We start from the raw sequence: 17,572 nt of genomic DNA, 5'->3' as shown, positions 1-17,572 counted from the left end.
GGGCGCAGAGCGGCGCTGGGGGGGCGGAGCTGGCGCTGGCCCCGCCCCCGCGGCGTCTCTGCGGCGCCGGAAGCGGCGCGGCCCCGCTGGCACTGAGCGGTCGCGGGGCGGGGGCGGCGGCGGCGGCAGCGCCCAGGCGGGCCCGGCCCGGCCCAACTCGGCCCCGCCCGGACCGTGAGTAGCGCGGCCGGCGCTCACCCTCCGGGCCGCACCGCCCGGCTCCCGGCCCCCTGCGGTCCCGAAGCGCCTGCCCCGCCCGGCTCCGGGAGGGCCGCCGCTCCTTGCCGCCTCTGGCCTTGGGCGCCCGGCTTTTCCCTCCCCGAGCGCCTGGGTCCCCTTCGCGACCCCTCCCCGCGGCCCTGGGCCCCCACACCCCCCAGGTGCCTGGCTCCCTCTGCGATACCCGCCCCCGCTCCTCCCTCCGGTGTCACCGGGGTCCCGCTGCCCTTCCCCGGATGGCCCTGGGCCCCCTGCTCCTCCTCTCCCACAACTGGTGCTCCTCACCCTGCCTGGCCCGGCTGGGGGAGGCCTGTGCTCCAGCCAGGCCTCTGGCTCTGCCGGGTGTCCATGTCCTGCCCCAGCCCATTGGGTTGTGTGGGGACCCTGGGGTTGTGGGGGAGCCTGGCCCCACCTGGGGACAGCCCCTCTGCCCCAGGAACTCCAGGAGGGCTATGGCCCGGCTCTGGTCTCCATATCTAGGCTAGCTGTGTCCCTCTTAGTGGGGATGGTGCTGCTTCACAGCCTCGCTGCTGCAAGTGGGGAGGGTGCTTCACCCCACCAGCGACTCCACAGGCTGATATGGCCAGTTATAGCACCTCCATAATGCCTGCTGGTCCAGGGCCTGTCACCGGCTCGTACCTCTTGGGTGCTTTTCCAGAGGGTGGGAGTGGGCCCACTGCACTGCAGCAGCCTTGCTAAGGGGTTGGCCTGGAGCAGAGGTCCTCACTGGCCCATGAGTTCAAGGGCTTCCCATTGCCCTGCTTCCAGTCCTCCAGCAAAGCCTGACCTTGTGGATCGCTCCCTGCGGGTGCTGGCAGGAGGGGAGGCTGCACGGGGCTTCTGCTTGTGGTACTTGAGTGCTATTCATGGCCACTCCTTGTGCCAGGCCCTGTCTTTGCTGGGGAGAGGGTTTGAAGGCGCTCGCCTCCCTCACCCTGTGCCCATCCTGTCCTGGCAGGGAGCCCCGATGGACATGAGAGCGGAGCAGAGCCCGTCCTGAACCCTGCCTCACGCGGCTGCCCCCATTCTGGCTCCCATGACTATGGATGAGTGGAAACCCAACCCTGCCGTCAAGCCCCACAAGAAGCGGAGCTGGTACCTCGCCTGGAAGTACAAGCTGATGAACCAGCGTGCACTGCGGAAGCTGTGCCAGGTGAGTCACCCGCAGGCCCGTGGTGGATTAGGAAGGATAATCTATAGGGTTTATGAGCTTATGGAGCAGCTGTGTGGGCGGAGGTGGGTCTGCTAGCAGTCCTGGATGACCTAACATGCTGGGGAAGCATAACTTGCCCCTAAAAAAGCTACATCCATTGGCTTTATGCCCGTGTGTGGAAGGGTCTGCCATATCTAGCAGCTCCTTCCAGCTGCAAATTGGCCTGTTCGGTGGCTATGGCAGGAGATAAAATTATCCAGGCGTCCTTGGAAGGCTTTCAGCTAGAAACCTGACCAATTCCTCCTGGTTCCGGACCTGCGCTGAGTGCAGCAGGGCTCAGCCGCAGTGGGAAGCCACCCCTGCCCTGTTTGGTTTGCAAATCAAACCTGGTATAAGGCGCATCAGGTGGACAGAGAAAATAGGGCTGAGTAATGGGATCTCGTGCCCCAGAAGCAGCTGGGGAAAGCCTGTCTGGGAAAGCCACAGGCTTGGTCACCTGTGCTATGAATGGCTAACCATGGTGGAGCCAGTGTCCTGGGGGGTGTCTGCAGGAACAAGGACAGGAAGGGTTTGGCCTCATGGCAGTGAGCTGCACAAAAGGGGGCCATTCCTGAGATGAGCAGAGCTCAGTGAAATCTGGCAGTTGGTTTCTGTGGGAGGGAGCAGGGGAGGGTTTTGTGTGTACCTGGGAGGACGAAGGCTCGTGATGGCTGCCTGGGGAAGGAGACTGCTCAGTCCTGCGTCCCCTGAGGTGCTCAGGGCTTGGGAACAGGCCTGGTCGTTCAGGCAGGCATTGCTTATCAATCTGGGGACAGTGGAGTAGATTCTGTCTGCTGTCATCTGTCTCTTTCATGGCACTGCTGTGGCTTAAAACACAGATGAAAATTGAACTTAAAATATGTAAACTAGAGCTGCAGCTATGGAATAGCCAGGTGTACAGCGGCTGGGCCTCTGTCAGCAGCTCTGACTGAGCCAGCCTTGCTAGACTCAGCTGCTGGTCCTGCTTGGTGCTGCCTCATTCACTCTGGTCACCTGGGCTGTGGGGCTCCTTACCTGCTTCTCCAGTACTGACCAGGGTGGAAGGTCTGGGCCAGTTGGTAAGGTGGCCTTGCTGCTGGCCAGCAGGCACAGCTGGCTCCTCGCTGTGAGCCCAAGGCTCTGTTCTCACCTAATTAAAAGCTTTCTGTGCACAGATCTCAAAAGGTGCTCATAGTTTTAAGTCAATGGCAAATCAACAAGCCAAAATGCTGTAGTGATGCTTATATTATCACATTTTCTAACTGTCCATCTCTTGTCTTACTGCTGTTTTTTCATCATCTTCCTCAGTTACTTCTTGAACCCATTTGGCTGCTTGGCAGAGGTAGCAGCAACATGTAGATTTGAGGCAATAACTGGCCAGGTAGAGGGGCGATCCTGTTAGTGCTTCTCAACAAGAGCAGGCCTGTGTGCCTTCTCAACCCCATACCAGACCTCAGAGAATCAAGGGTCCTAGAGCTGAAAAGGGCACAGATTTTTAGGAAGCAAGCTGTTGGGGGGTTGAGGGGTAGGGGAAGAGTCTCAAAACCACACAAGACCTGTCTCAACATGCCCTCGTGGGGGCACCAGGCTATGAGCAGCCTCCACCAGCCTCTCCCTTGGTTGCTGTGACGCCTCCACGCTGAGTCTTAGGATGCTCCGGGAGGTTAGCAGGACCCTTAGCTTGCGTGGCTGGGGGAAACCACCTGGTATGTCCATAGCACGGCCGGGCCAAAGGGCCTCAGCTTTTGGGCCATGGGATGAATCTGTCAGCAGCACTGAGCGATCAGATTTAGGCCTCCATGGTGACTCTGTGGTGAGCTGGGTGGTCCCTCCTGGCATGAAGGCTGGTAGGGGAGCCCTGGAGCTGGGTTAGCTTTGAGGGTAATGGCTGCTTAGGGCTTTGTGTCTTAAATCCAACAGCAAAGCCTTTCCTTGCTGTGTGACTGTCCAGGGCAGTTTTTGGGCTCTCTACCAGAGCTGTTCCTCAGCCCCCCTGGGCAGGGACTTTGTCCTTGTGCAGAGCCCTGCAGCCACCATATGCTGCTATCCTTCCCACCATGAAGAGACACCTGGGCCCCGGGTTACAAAGCTCCCTGGGTCAAGTAAAGAGAAATTGCTTCAGCTGAGGCCTTGTCTTTCAACCCAGGCCATCCTGCATCCCTAGCCAGCACTGCAGCTCTAAGACCATCCGCTTGGCCATGGCCAGATGTGCTCTTGCAGCTTCCACCTGGAGGCGCATCGTCTCCCAACATGGGATGTTGGTGGTCCAGTTTTTCCTGTGTGGCTCTGTCTCAGAAGAGATCCTTTTAGCATGGAGTAGTTTCTGCTTTATGCTGGGTCCGAATACAGGAAAGAGACTGAAATCCAGGAACAGAAGAACAAGATGCATTTTAATAAACAGAGGGGCTTGTAGAAATGTTGTAGTCTTTTCTCCCTCCACTTGGTCTGGGAGCACCAGGGCCATGGGAAATGGTGATGCTCACATCGGGGGTTCCTGTGGACTGCTCCGTAGCCCCTGAACCCTCCCATAACCCAACATGGGTTGCCTTGGTTTGCTGCGGACAGCAAGGCTGTGGGCTGTTCTCTGCAGCCTGTGGCACAGTGCAGTTTCCTGAAATCAGACCTCAACTTCTTGCCTTTGCCTTGCTTCAGGCACACAGCATCTCCCCTCCCTCTGGATACCCTGGGTACATCTTCTGGTTGCAGAGGGAGAGAGAACAGCAGTGATGCTGCAGGAGAGGCAGAGGTTAAGTTTACTGTGGGAGCTGTAACTGAATTACCAAACTCTTTGCGTGCAGAGACCCTCAACCTTGACGCAATATTTTAGCAGCAATCTGCTTGACAACCTGGAAGCAGGGACACATTGGAAGCGGGTTAATTCTCATCTATCAAGAGTTCGATGCTCTCCAGCTGGTGAAAGCATTACACCCTAAAACTCAGTCACCTGCATTTCTTTCTCTTTGCCTTTTCCCAGAAGCAAACAGGGGAAATGACAGATGCTTATGATCCCGTGCAAGATCTCCTTGGGGTGCCCTGCAGCCTCTGTCAAGGAGGTGGCCTGATCTTGGGGTTATTTCTTACAAGTTGGTAACACAAAGCATCCTGCATTGCAGGCAGGTGCTGTCCTCTTCCTGCTTGTGACTGTCATTGTGAACATCAAGCTGATCTTGGACACCAGGAGAGCTGCTTATGAGGAGGAAGAGGAGTCTGCACAGGACTACGGTGAGGGGCAGCATCTTGCTTTTCTTTGAAAGCAAGGAAACCAGAGGGAGGGAAGGAATTTCTTTAAGTCAGGGCAAACTTGTGACCAGCCACAGCATGAAAGACAGGTCTGTGCATGTGAGTTTAATAAAAATGAATAGAAAAGGCTGTTCCCATTCCTGGTCTGTCTACTCAAGGCTTCAGCATGTTTGGCTGCAGAGGTCTGTGTGGGGCTAGCTGGGGCCAGACCTGTTGGATTTTGGATTTCCCTTGCCTGCTGTCCCCATAGATTCTGACCCATGGCTTGCTGGGCTGTGGTACCTGATGGGGCATGACCTCCCAGAGGCTTGGCTGGGCTAGCGCCAAGCAAGGACAAGCCAGAGGTGCCTTGGCTGGTTGAGACTGGGCATTTCTCCCCTGTAGATGATGAGACGCTGAATGTGGAGGTCCCTAGGCACCCTGTCAGCAACAAGAAGGTCTTGGATGTCGAGGTGTACTCCAGCCGGTCGAAGGTCTACGTGGCTGTGGATGGGACAACAGTAAGTGATGGGTGCTGACTGTCTGGGCGAGCAGAGGATGGGTGGAGCTGGATGGGTGAAGGCTCAAGCAAGCGGGTGGTGAGAGCACTTCTGTGGCTGGCAAGAAGGTCAGGAATGGTTCCCCCTTCCGCCTGCAGGACTGAGGAGGTGGTGTCACACGTTGTCTTCTACTCTTCTATCCATCACTGCCATGAGCAAAGCCAAAATGTCACAGGAGAGAGACTTGCCCCTTGTTTGGGGGCTCTGCTGTGCTGAGTGGGCAGGGAATAAGAGGTCTTGGCCTATGGTTCTTATCGCTTCTCCACTTGCAGGTCCTGGAAGATGAGGCTCGGGAGCAGGGCAGAGGGATCCACGTCATCGTCTTAAATCAGGCTACGGTAAAGCATCCCCACATGTCTGCATTTGTCTTTCTTACTGGACAGTGTTTGTCCTTACTCTTTAACTGTTGAGTGCATGAGGCAAAGGGCAGGCAGGAGAGAAGTCCCCGAATGCTTGTTTGCCTGTAGCTTCCAGAGCACGACATGGTAAGCCAGAGGGTCCCTGCAGCGTTTCTCTTGTGCTTGCCTAGCTGTCCTTGGGGAGCAGGCAGGAGAGGAGTTGTGGGGTTGGGTAATGCTGTCCCATGGACCTCAGTGCACTTCCATGTGTGTGTGAAGACCCAAGGGCTGAATTTGCCTGGGGACTAACTCCCTGGCATACCAGAAAAGTAACTCATCGTGTTGCTCAGGGCCTGAGGCTTCCAGGACAGATTTCCATAATTCTGTGTGTCCTGGCTGTATAGTATTTAAGATACATCTGACGTTTGCATACCAACAGGGTCACGTGATGGCCAAGAGGGTCTTTGACACCTATTCTCCCCATGAAGATGAAGCCATGGTACTTTTCCTCAACATGGTTGCTCGGGGCCGGATCCTGATCTTCACCATTAAGGTATGTGACCTTAGTGTCAAAAGAAAAAGACACCCTGAGTCAAGATGCCCTAAAGCTCATCTGGGCAGTTGCCTCTTGAATGTCATCAGGCATTCCTAGGGCTAAACATCACCTCCCACTGGGCTATGCCTCCCTGGCTGGATACCTCCCTTGTCCTCTCACTCCCCCTTGTTACTGCGGGTACTGCTGTGTGCCCAGCAAGGGAGGAGAGCAAAAAGCAGATGTGTCAGAGCCTGCAGCAATAAACGAGGTTAGATGGAGAATGGACATGAGGAAATATAAGGATGTGGTGTGACCCTTCTGGGTCCCAGTTCCAGGCTTTGCAGGGGCACTGTGGACTGTGCTGGCTCTGGGCTGCTGTGCAAGCAGCACTGTGCTTCAAGGTTTCGGGTTTAGTTGTGTGAAGTGTTGCTAAACAAATGGCCCTGCTTGAGAACAATTTTGTCTCGAGGAAACAGGAGTCTGTGACTCCTTTGACCTCCCTGTGGGTCATGATAAAGCCACCGGCAGGTTTAGTGGCACAGAGACCTTAGAAACCTGCTCTGGAAGGTTTCTGGCTCAGCTGGTTCAAGGGTAGCAGTGGGCCCTGTACCTTTTTTGTATTGATGGGGGACATTCCTTGTCTGCATCAGGAGACAGACCTCAGCTACAGGGTTGTGTTTTGGTCCAGGATGAAGGCTCCTTTCACCTCAAGGACACAGCCAAGAATGTCCTGAAAAGCCTGGGGAGCCAAGTTGCACCGTTCCTGAGCTGGAGAGACATGTGGACATTTGTGGGGAAGAAGGGAGGTGAGTCTAGCACAGGCCGGGAGAGGGCTCATTGCTCCTTTTTTGGGGAGAAGCCACGTGAAGACAAACCCAGCCCATCCCCAACACACTGTATAAGCAGGGAACAAGTCACAGAGAGTGGCAGCTCTGTTCCTGGGGGTGAGGGAGGGGACGGAGGCAAAGCATGTCCCATCAGCTCATCAGAGACCAATGGGAAAAGGTGCCAAGCTGCCACCCTAAGCCACAGCCCCTGGTCATGCCTTGACACAATGGGGATGGGCCCTTCCAGATAGTCCTGACCCTGTATCCCTGCTCCAGGGGAAGTATACGGGGAGAAGCACGCCAAGTCGCCCGCCCTCTCAACATGGGGTGACCCCGTACTGCTGAAGACAGAAGTTCATCTGACATCCGTGGAAGGTAGGAAGTAAGATCTGCTCTGCAGTGCCAGGTATCTCCGGGAGATGTCTGCCTGCTACTCTTGGTGGTTTTGAGACAAAGCCATGAGTCTCTTAGCAATATCCCAGGGTGGATTTAAGGCTGAGATGGTAACTTTTAAAATGGGGCCAGCTTCTTTTCTTCCTGCTTCCATGGCAATTCCAGGCATGGTTGTTGAGAAAGTTGAGAATGGGGAAGCGGGGACATGGTCTGGCCATTTGTCACCTCTCTAAACGAGGCCTGGTCCAGTCTTTTCTGACTGTTGGCCTTCAACATGGCCCATTGCTACTCAGAGAGGCCATATGATGAGCATGGCTTCTGAAAGGCTCCTGTAGTTATGTTCTGCATCCAGAAGTGTTGCTTGTTCATAGTAATAAGGACTGGCTTGGTGATGGCTGAGCCCAGGGAGAGCTGTCTGTGTGGCGGTGCAGCCTGGAGCACACAAGGTGAGGCCATGGGGATGAGCAGTCTGCTTTTTCTCCTTGGTGCCTCCAGATGCTGAGTGCCATTGGCCTGACACAGAGCTGAACCGCCGCCGGAAGAGGTTCTGCAGCAAAGTAGAAGGTTACGGTAGTGTCTGCAGCTGCAAAGACCCCACACCCATCGAGTTCAACCCTGATCCCGTGAGTGCAGGGGCAGAGTATTCAGGGAAGGCTCCAGGAGGGAGGGCTGGGCTGGACCAGGTGTGTTTGTAGCTCACATGCAGAGTCCTGTCCTTAAGCACCAGCTGAGTGGTGAAAACTGCCCCTGGGCAAGCTCTTAAGCCCAGCAAAGGTGAGGTGGATACATGCAGTCAGGTCGTGCTGGGGAAGGGGAGTTCCCTTGCCCTACGTCTGCCCTGAGCTGTCAGGTTACCATGGCTCTAGGGACCTCAGTGTGAGCAGCCTGTACATTTGGAAACAGAGCAGCTGTGATGGCCTCTAGGCTGCCCTTGGCACAGTGCTGAAGGGTTTGGACAAAGATCTCCAGGTGGATGCAAGCTGGGATTTGGGAACTGGGTCTGAGGTGGGATAAAGGGGGGAAGCTGGCAGGGTCTCCAGCAGTGCTGAGTTGGAGTCCTGGTTGGTTGGTGTGGTCCTGAGCCAAGGGGTAGGACTCTGCAGCTCTGCTGTTTAACAGCGGGGCCAATCCTTACCCCTTGGGTCCTGCTCTCAGTGGCATGGCCTCCCCCAGCCCCACTCACACACATTTTTCTCTTCCAGCTCAAAGACAATAAAGTCTTTGATGTGCCTGTAGCTGTTATTGCAGGGAACCGCCCCAACTACCTGTACAGGTAAGCACTTCTAGGAGACATGGCTTCTCTGCTCTGTGCCACGAGACCAGGCATGGCCCAAGCCCTCCCCTTCATCCTGCTGGCAGGATCCAGCCTCCTCCTGGGGCTGCACGAGCAATGTGGGCAGACCTGCTTGGACAGATCCCAAGGTCCTTGGCCATGGGAAAGGGAAGAGCCCAGGGGTAGTAGGTCCTGTGCCCTTACCGTGCACCCTTTCTGCCACCTGAAGGGATCCATACCCCTCTGCTGAATGGCCGGGGCCCACTGGGGCTGTGCTGTGCTCAAGCCCCTCAATCTCTCCCCAGGATGCTGCGCTCCTTGCTGTCAGCTCAGGGCGTCAATCCACAGATGATCACAGTCTTCATCGATGGGTACTACGAGGTGAGAGCACTCCCAGAAATCCCTGTAACCAGATCCTTGGTCCCCCAGCCGAGAGGATGTAGTGCTGGCCCAGTCCTTGGTGGGTGGCAGGCTATGAGCCTCTTCGCCCTTCTTCCTGCTGTGGGTCATGCTGCTCCTCCCCACTCCTACACAAAGTCAGCTTTCAGCTTAGCCAAGCCATGGGTGTGGATAAAGCTGCCTTGGCCTTTCCCAAAGCCCATATTTTACATCACATCAGAAAGAGGCTGGTGTGCAGGAGTGAGGTGGTCATGCTGGGCTCTGCCCATCCCCTTTTCTCCCTTGATGAGTATCACCAGCCCTTTGAGCAGGGTCTGGGTGTAACATAGCCTGTCCAGCTCCCTCACGTGAAGCAGAACAAACCAGTCCAGCTGTGCCTGTCCAGCTCCACTGTCAGTAAGAGGTGAAGAGACCCAAAATGGTCTGTTTTCACAAGGCTCATGAAAGCTGAGGCCAAGTAGAGGAGAACTGGCCCTTTAGAGGGCAAAGATCTTCCTATCAGCTCAACCTTACAAAGCCCTGGAGGATCGCACTGCAAGCCCTGGCTCTGGCAGCGGGATGTGCTCTGGGACAGGCATGTGGGATCTTAGTAGGTGTCAGGAGCTTGCTAGCTCTCATCTGCAGCAGCCCATGAGGTCTGGTTGCCTTGTGATGATGGAGCCAGGGAAGGGAACAGGCTTATTCCCTTGCAGGTCTCTCCCACCACTGCCAGGTTGTGGGGCTGGGGGAACTGGTTTGTTTATGCAGGCTCTTACTGCAGCACATCAGAGTGGTTAAAGATAGCAGCATCCATTGCCATGGCAACTGCAGCAGCATCCCTCAGCTACCAGGGGGCAGCCTGGATGCTCATGCTGCCAGGGTAGATACAAGGAAAAGGGGGAACAGTTGGTGCAGTGGGAGCTCCTTCACTCTTCTGTGGCTAGGAGGTGGGATGGACAGTAAGGGGATGGAGAAGGCCTTGGTGGGGCCTTCTTGGGGCAGGGATATGTCAGCCCAAATATGGATTACTTCTGACCCCAATGCAGATGTGCTTGGTCAGAGAGGTCCCTTTCTTGGCAACTGAGAGAAAATGAAGTTGATTTTGGTCTCAACATTAAGCAGCTAGTAGGTGTTCCTGGCTAAACCTGTTTTCTTTCTGCACTGTCCATGGGGGACTGGGAATTCTGGGCCTCCAGATATTCTTGGATACAACTTTGGGTCTGCAAACCAGCAGGGCTAACAGAAACTTATGGCGTTACTTGAGGGCTGAAGGGCTGGGAGGGTTTGGTGAGTTCCTTGCTGTGGGGACTACAACACAGCACCATTTTGAGCCTCACTTGCCCCCAAGAGGACAGCCACATGCAGGGGATCCCACAGGCATGTTCTTGTTGTCCCAGGGAGCTGACACGGGCAGAGGGCGGGGAGAATGTATCCTGACCCACACATTTGATGACCTTTGTACCTTTCCATTGCAGGAGCCGATGGATGTCGTGGAGCTGTTTGGCCTCTCAGGAATCCAGCACACTCCCATCAGCATTAAAAATGCAAGAGTTTCCCAGGTGAGAGACCTTTCCCAAATCCTGGGAGAGTTATTTCCTGGGACCTGGGATGGCATTTGAGGGAGGCAGGCTTAGCCCTGCATCTGTGCCAGGCTACCCCTCCGTGTGGTCCAGGGGATGATGCTGACACAGGCAATGATCTGTCTTGTCTTGTAGCACTACAAAGCCAGTTTGACTGCAACCTTCAACCTGTTCCCGGTGAGTGAGACCTCTGCCCGCGACCTGCCTAGCTGCTCGCCTGTGGGAGCAAGACAGCACAGGGTTTCCCTGGGAGGGTGGCATCTGTGACCCCATCTCATGGGAGCTGGAATTGGTTCTGTGGGGCAGGGAGCAGCACAGGCAGGAGACGCTGCTTGGTGTCTCTGCTCTGTCCTGGTCCTATCCTTCTGACATCTCTCCTTGCCCTACAGGATGCTAAATTTGCTGTGGTTCTGGAGGAAGACCTTGACATTTCTGTGGACTTCTTCAGGTAAAGCTGTGGGTCCCTGAGCTGCTGTGCAGGTGGGACATTTCCTAGAAGCTCTCTCGCTGCTCAGGAGAGGCCAGATCCCTGCTGTGCTGTAGCTCACCTATCCTGAGGCTGAGCAGTCCCCAGGCAACAGCCATAACTGAGCTGTGCCTGCAGACAGTTTTGAGTCCACTGTCCTGGCACTCAGTGCAAGGTGACTTCAAGGTCTGGGATCTCTTCCTGGTTTGCTTTTTTGGGGACACTGATCCATTCTGTACACACACAGTTAGGATTGTCCTGTGACAGGAGTACAGGGACAGCATCTACCGGGGCTCCAGTTCTTTCATAAGGAAGAGGGACTCTGAGGGAGCAGGAGACAATATTGTCCCCTCCCCATGGTGAGATGCAGCTTTGTTTGAGTGCTCCTCCTGATCTCACACCAGCATCAGCCATCTCAGCCCAAGAAATGAGTTAGACAGTGCCAGCAGTTGGGGGTGGCTTGTCCCTTTGTGGAGAATTTGACTTGGTTTGCCTGGATGAAGGATGTTTGACCAGGGACCTGGCAACTCTTTCCTCAGCTTTCTGAGCCAGTCAATACACCTTTTGGAGGAGGACGAGAGCCTGTACTGCATCTCTGCTTGGAATGACCAGGTGGGTGAGGGAGGATGGTGGAGCAGGGACACCTCTGCCCCGTGTTGTTCCTATGTCAGGCTGGGATCCAAGTTCTGTCTGTAGAGCGGGGTGTCCCCCCACCATCACCCTAGGTGGGTCTGTCTCCCCAGCCCTGAACTGTTCAGAAGTGCCCCTGCAAATCACCATCCTGTTCCTGCCATGTGTGTCCCAGTGGCTGTCCCCTGCTCCCTGTGCTGAGAGTCTCCATGGAGCAAGATGCCTCCTATTTTGGCAGGATAGGGGTGCATTCAGGATGCTGAACGCTCCCCTTAACATCGCAGGGCTATGAGCACACGGCTGAGGACCCCTCGCTCCTGTACCGCGTGGAGACCATGCCAGGCCTGGGCTGGGTGCTGCGGAAGAGCCTGTACAAGGATGAGCTGGAGCCAAAGTGGCCAACCCCTGAGAAGGTGAGTACCCTAGAGGGACCCTGTCTTCTGTATCCCCATCTCTGCCCGTTAGCAGTCCCTGATTGTCACCCAGTCCCTGCGGGTACAGCTCTTGGGAAGGGGCCCTGGCTCTCCCTGAGCTTCCACTGGGAAGGATCTCCAAGCAGAATGGATTTGGTACAGACAGTAACTTGAGGATCACATAACCAGCCACAGAGCTGGCTGGAACAGCCCAGGCAGGCTGGGACCATAGGGGCTAGAGCTGGTGTGGGCAGCCAGAAAGGTCCCTGGATGGCCACAGTACCAAATCATGTCCCCAGACTGGAGTGTGAGTGACAGTTTCCCCTCCCCAGCTCTGGGACTGGGACATGTGGATGCGGATGCCCGAGCAGCGGAAAGGCCGGGAGTGCATCATCCCTGACATCTCGCGCTCCTACCACTTCGGCATCGTGGGGCTCAACATGAACGGCTACTTCCACGTGAGTGACCTCCCTCAGCCCCCAAACCCCGTCCTGGTGCTGAGCTCTGCTCAGCCACCTTTCCGCGTAGTGGGGATGCTTGAGGTGATCTCCAAGTACTGCTGACTCCTAGCTGAGCCCTGTTTTCCTTCCCTCCTCTCTCTTTTCCTCCCAGGAAGCCTATTTCAAGAAGCACAAGTTCAACACAGTTCCAAATGTGCAGCTTAAAAATGTGGAGAGGTGAGTGCTGGTCAGAATGAGATCTGGATGAAACAGTTGCCTGACCTGACCCTTGTCCCCTTGTGCTGGGGACGTCTCCCTTCCCTCTGGAACAGCCGTAACCTCCAGCCCCACCACACTGGCCTGCACTGAGGAATCCTTGCAGTGGTTTTTGTGAGGTTGGGTTCAGCTACCCTGTGCCCCTGGTGGACATGTTGAAGGGTCGTGTTTTTGCTGCCACATCCTTCAGGGTCTGTGGCAGTCCCTGCTCTCTGTTCATTGGCTCCAGCCGCCTCTTTGTATTACACTGGGGCAGTCTTAAGTTTGGATCATCTTGGGATGATCCCTGCTTATCAAACTGACTGGCTCTGCCCTGATCTCTGTGCTCTCTCCTCCTCCAACAGCTTGAGGAAGGATGCCTACGAGACTGAAATTCATCGGCTCCTGGGGTAAGTGCCTGCAGGGAGGTTGGGAGACCACGGGGCACACTGGGTGAACCAGCCAGGACAGAAGAAAGGGTGGAGGTGGCCCTGGCAGCCCCAGCCACTGCCTGTCTGTCTGAAGGACCCTGCAGTGGGAGCAGGGAGGAGGTGAGGTCCCCTCTCACTCCCTATTCTGTTTCCACAGTGAGGCTGAGATTTTGGATCACAGCAAGAACCCCTGTGAGGACTCCTTTGTGCCCGACACTGAGGGCAGGGTCTACGTCATGTTCATCAGGATGGAGCAGGAAGCAGATTTCACCACCTGGACTCAGCTTGCCAAGGTGAGGCTCCTGACATGGCCTGTCCTCACCCCTCCACCTATCTCTGCATCACTGGGAAACATCTGGCTGTGGTTCTTGGGTTTGTCCGTGGCCTTGGATGCAGCTCAGCAAATGGGTTCTTGCTGCCCTTGGGAGGTGTTTAAGCTTTTGGTGTTGACGGAAGGCATTGGGTCATCCAGGGCAGATGTTTGGCTGAGTTGACATAAGTCTTATGGTCTCCCTGAGTGGGACCCCAGGGTCTGAGCTTGTCTGGATGATTCCATCGCTTGCATAGAGGTGATGGTCAAACCCTCTGTCCTGAGGCAGGGATGGGAATGGGTTCCCCCTCTTCTCTCACTGATGGTGGCTGCAGGGGTGCTGCCCTGCACTGCCCCAATCAAGGTGCTGTCCCCTCTCTGCATCTCAGTGAGGGGCAGGGGCGGTGGCTTTTCCCTTGCCCGGGGACACCTGGCCCTGGTGTCTGTCACCAGGCTCTGATGCCTCTTCCTTCCTCCCCACCATCCTAGTGCCTCCACATCTGGGACCTGGACGTCCGCGGGAACCACAAGGGTCTGTGGCGGCTCTTCCGCAAGAAGAACCACTTCCTGGTGGTGGGGGTCCCTGCCTCCCCCTACTCGTGAGTATTGGGGGCACAGCAACCTGGGTAATGCCCCCCAATCCTCATGGCACTGTCCCCTGCCCAGGGCACTGCATCGTCCGCTTCTGTCCCAGCCCAGTCCTGGGGCATACCACCCCCGTTCTGAATCACTGTGGTGGGAGCGGGGGGACAGGATATGTGCCCAGGGCTGGAGGATGTCCCAGGGGGAAGGAGGTCACGACAGGGAGGCAGGCAGTGCTGTTGGGAGTTGGGGTCCTGGAGGAGACCACCACCCCTGCCTGCTCCCATCCAGCCTCCTCACCTGCAGGTCCAAGAAGCCCTCATCGGTGACACCGATCTACATGGAGCCCCCCGCCAAGGAGGAGGGGGCAGTGGCAGTGCCAGCAGTTGCTGCAGCAGAGCAGACGTGAGACTGGCAGCTGGGAAGCGAGGGGGACCGGGAGAAGATGGAGACCTCCATGGTGCAGAGACAGAGCTGGCAGCAGCTCTCGGAGGCTGGTGACTGGACATGGACTCCCATTTCAGGCTGCAAAATGAGACCTCGGGCTCCCTCCAGCCCCCTGTTGTGGTCTCCCTCTCTCCCTCGCACGGGACAGGGTCCTTCCCATCCCAGGAACTTTTTTTTAACACAGACTCTTTACTAACGCTGCTCCCGTTGGCCCCTGGCTGGGCAAGGCTGGAGGAAGGAGGTGCTCAGTTGGGGGCTAGAAGGGACCCCGAGAAACACCTCTGCTTCCCTTTTTGGTCCCCAAGTCCTGAGAAGGCAGCATGCTCACGTGCCAGTGCTGCAGCCTACCAGCTGGGTGTTATTTATTAGCTCTTGCCTGGCTGGCTCCGTGCCCAGGGGTGAACACGGGGGTGAAGAGGGGATCTTCCAGCATCTTCTATCTCCTGCACAGTGGATGCACCTTGAAGACTGTATGCTGGGTTGGACATCTCCCTGCATGCCAGCTTTGCTTCTTGGGCTGTAGCGACTGGTGCAGCCCAGCTCACAGGCAAAAGGGAATGCTGAGGAGGAGGAGGAGCTGAACTTGCTGCGGACACGTAGGGGACACCCTATACCCAGCACGAGGGTGGTCAGGTGCCCCTTTCCCTGCCCTTCTGGGAGCTGGAGATGACTATAGATGGAAGTGGACCGGGCTGTGTGCTGCGGCTCAGACCATCCTCACCCACCTTCTCTGTGGGGAGTGGCCCTGCCCCCGAGTCGGGGGAGAGGGGATGAAAGTGCCTTGCAGAGCGAGATGGGAGCAGCCAGCGAGCATCCCCCCAGCTGCAGGGGCAGGATGGACCAGGGTCCTCTGGAGCAAGAGATGCTGGGCTCTGGTGTGGTCCTTCCGTGTGGTACTGTACCCTCTCTCTCCCTGCTCCCTGGCCAGGTACCCCCAGCTCTCACTGAAGGCAGAGGGAGTTTGTTCTCCTGCATCCCCACCCTTACCGTGGTACGTTGCTAGGAGGGGAGCTGTGAGCTGAGCCAGGATGGGCACCCTGGCTGACCTGCTGTGGTACACACTTCATGCAGAGGGAGAAGGAGGGGGTCCCTATCCCCCCTCCTGTGCCTTAGGAAGGACCCCAGGGCACCCTCCCACCCCCAGCCACTTGGTACTAATGTCCCCCCTGCTCGGGGCAGTCCTGGTCCCCTTGCTCAGCACACCTCCCTGTCTCATCTGTGCAGCAAGAGATCTGTTCTCTGCCCAGGTCCCCCAGCCTCGGGCAGGGATGCTATGCTCTGACTTGCCCTTGGAAGGAGGATTTGCTGCTCAGCCCTTTCCCTGTGGTTGCAGGGGCTCTTCATTTTCTCACTGTGAACTGAGCATCAGGGTCTACACAACACTAACTTATTTATTTATTGCTTGTGGGAAGGGGAGGCTGGCAGGAATGCAGGGTGGAGAGCTGGCAGCCCCCAGCCTGTGCAGGGGCAGTTGTGGGAGGTTTGTCTCTTGTTCCCCTGCCTCCATCCTCTGTTCCCCTCCTTCCTCCCTTGCCCAGTGTAGGAATGAATAGTTGTGAACCCAGGAACTCTGCTCCTCTGTGGTCAAAAGGAGCCCTGTGTGGACACAGTGGAGCTCTAGCGTGACCACAGGGACTCTGACCCTCGTGGTCCCTTGCATGCCTGTCCCCACAGCAGGGATGGGACTGATGCAGGAGGGGAGCAAGAGGGTGCAGGGTGGCACCCTTGAGACTGTGGTACTGGGCCTGGGTTCAGCCCTGCCCTCCTCTGCCACTCCCAGTGCTGCCCTTCACTGGGACCCTGCTCTGGCAGCTAGGGAGCATGTGGTGCTGGCCCTGGGGGGGATAAAGCAGGTCCTTTCAGCACGATGGGAAAGGGACTCCGTTTCTTCCCAGGGAAAGCAGCTCGCTCCCCATACCCTGCTTTGGAAAAACTTCCACAGCTCTCCACCATGATGCCCTTTCCTTGGCATCTCTTTTCCCAAGGCCCCGTTTCCCCTCTCCCTGACACTAAATATACCCCCTTTCCCTTCTTCTCTGGCAGGGCTCAGGCTGGGCTTCCTCCTGGGGCTGGGGAAGGTGGTCCTACAGCTAGGGAACAGCTAAACCCCAGTTCCCCTCTCTGCTGCCTGCCATGCAGCCCCCACAGGGCCATGGCTCCCTGCTCTCAGCAACAGCGGGGCTGGACCGGTGGGCTTCAAGTTCCCCCCTCTGCACACTGCAATGGGCCCGCTGGATGCTGTTCTCCGTCCCTCCCCGTTCCTCCAGCGAGGCTCCGGTGTAGCGGCCGTGGCAGGGCTGGGTGCACAGGCATCCCCGGGGCTTGCTGCTTTCTGAATCGAATTATTTTTTCAAGAGTAAACATTGCAAAGCTGTTGAGCCTCCTGCGTTTCATGGCCAGCCTCGTGCCTGGCCCAGGGCTGTGGGGTCCCCGGCTGTGGCCACCTGCCTCGAAAGGACAGACCCCTGTCCTCTGCGGCATCTCTGCCCTGTGCACTGCAGGGCTAGCTGTGGGCTAGCGGTGGCCCTGGGCCCCTGCCCTGCGGCTCCCGTGCCAGCAGAGGTCCGCCATGCCATGCCGTGCGGTGCCAGAGTGGCTGACGCAGGTTTGCGAGCTGTTTCCTCCTCAAGCTTTATCACTTTTATCTTCAGTAACTGACGGAAGCTCTGACCAGCTGCCCGGGGACTCTTACTTGCCGTAACCAGCTCCTGTGCTCCCCCAGTCACTCCAGCTACTGTCCCCTGAGAAATACAGACCCGTGGCCTCGGCTCCTGGCTTGGTGTCCCCTTGGGGGTCATCCGGGTGAGGCGGCTGCTCATCCTGGGGTGGAGGGCAGCGAGCTGCCAGCCCCAGTGCTTGCATCCCCCCATCCAGCAGTCTGAGCCCTGTGGGGCTGGGCTGTACTTCTGGCCTCTCTGGTAGATTTGGATTTCTTTCCTTTGAGGGAAATGAGGTCTTGGAATAAGGACCCACTGCCCAAGGTCACAGCCAAAGGAAGGGATGTCATAGCTGGAGGGATCAGAGCCCCTGCCATCATCAACTGGAGCTGAGACCTGACCATTCATGTCGTGCCATGCCAGGGGCAGCCCCCTCCCTGCTCCTGAG

At 56.8% G+C, this 17,572-nt stretch overlaps 1 protein-coding gene across 2 annotated transcripts; it reads left to right on the top strand.

The window, feature by feature from the left end:
* The first annotated feature begins 98 nt into the window (after window positions 1-98).
* Window positions 99-16,845, top strand: POMGNT1 (protein O-linked mannose N-acetylglucosaminyltransferase 1 (beta 1,2-)). 2 transcript variants are annotated; one of them, XM_068406257.1, is made up of 22 exons: window positions 99-174; window positions 1,178-1,372; window positions 4,504-4,612; window positions 5,015-5,130; window positions 5,442-5,507; window positions 5,947-6,060; window positions 6,731-6,848; window positions 7,146-7,244; window positions 7,758-7,885; window positions 8,465-8,535; window positions 8,841-8,916; window positions 10,389-10,472; window positions 10,629-10,670; window positions 10,883-10,941; window positions 11,499-11,571; window positions 11,874-12,002; window positions 12,335-12,460; window positions 12,615-12,679; window positions 13,063-13,107; window positions 13,286-13,421; window positions 13,928-14,037; window positions 14,327-16,845. In XM_068406257.1, exons 2-22 carry the CDS (start codon window positions 1,256-1,258, stop codon window positions 14,427-14,429), a joined length of 1,986 nt encoding a protein of 661 aa, XP_068262358.1. In that variant the 5' UTR covers window positions 99-174; window positions 1,178-1,255; the 3' UTR covers window positions 14,430-16,845. The 2 variants fall into 2 exon arrangements, with proteins under 2 accessions (XP_068262358.1, XP_068262357.1); XM_068406256.1 differs by lacking the exon at window positions 99-174 and adding an exon at window positions 188-380.
* Window positions 16,846-17,572: the final 727 nt, after the last annotated feature.

Source organism: Nyctibius grandis, chromosome 8, assembly GCF_013368605.1.
Source record: "Nyctibius grandis isolate bNycGra1 chromosome 8, bNycGra1.pri, whole genome shotgun sequence".
NCBI lineage: Eukaryota > Metazoa > Chordata > Aves > Nyctibiiformes > Nyctibiidae > Nyctibius > Nyctibius grandis.
This window is presented reverse-complemented; position numbering and strand designations above follow the sequence as displayed.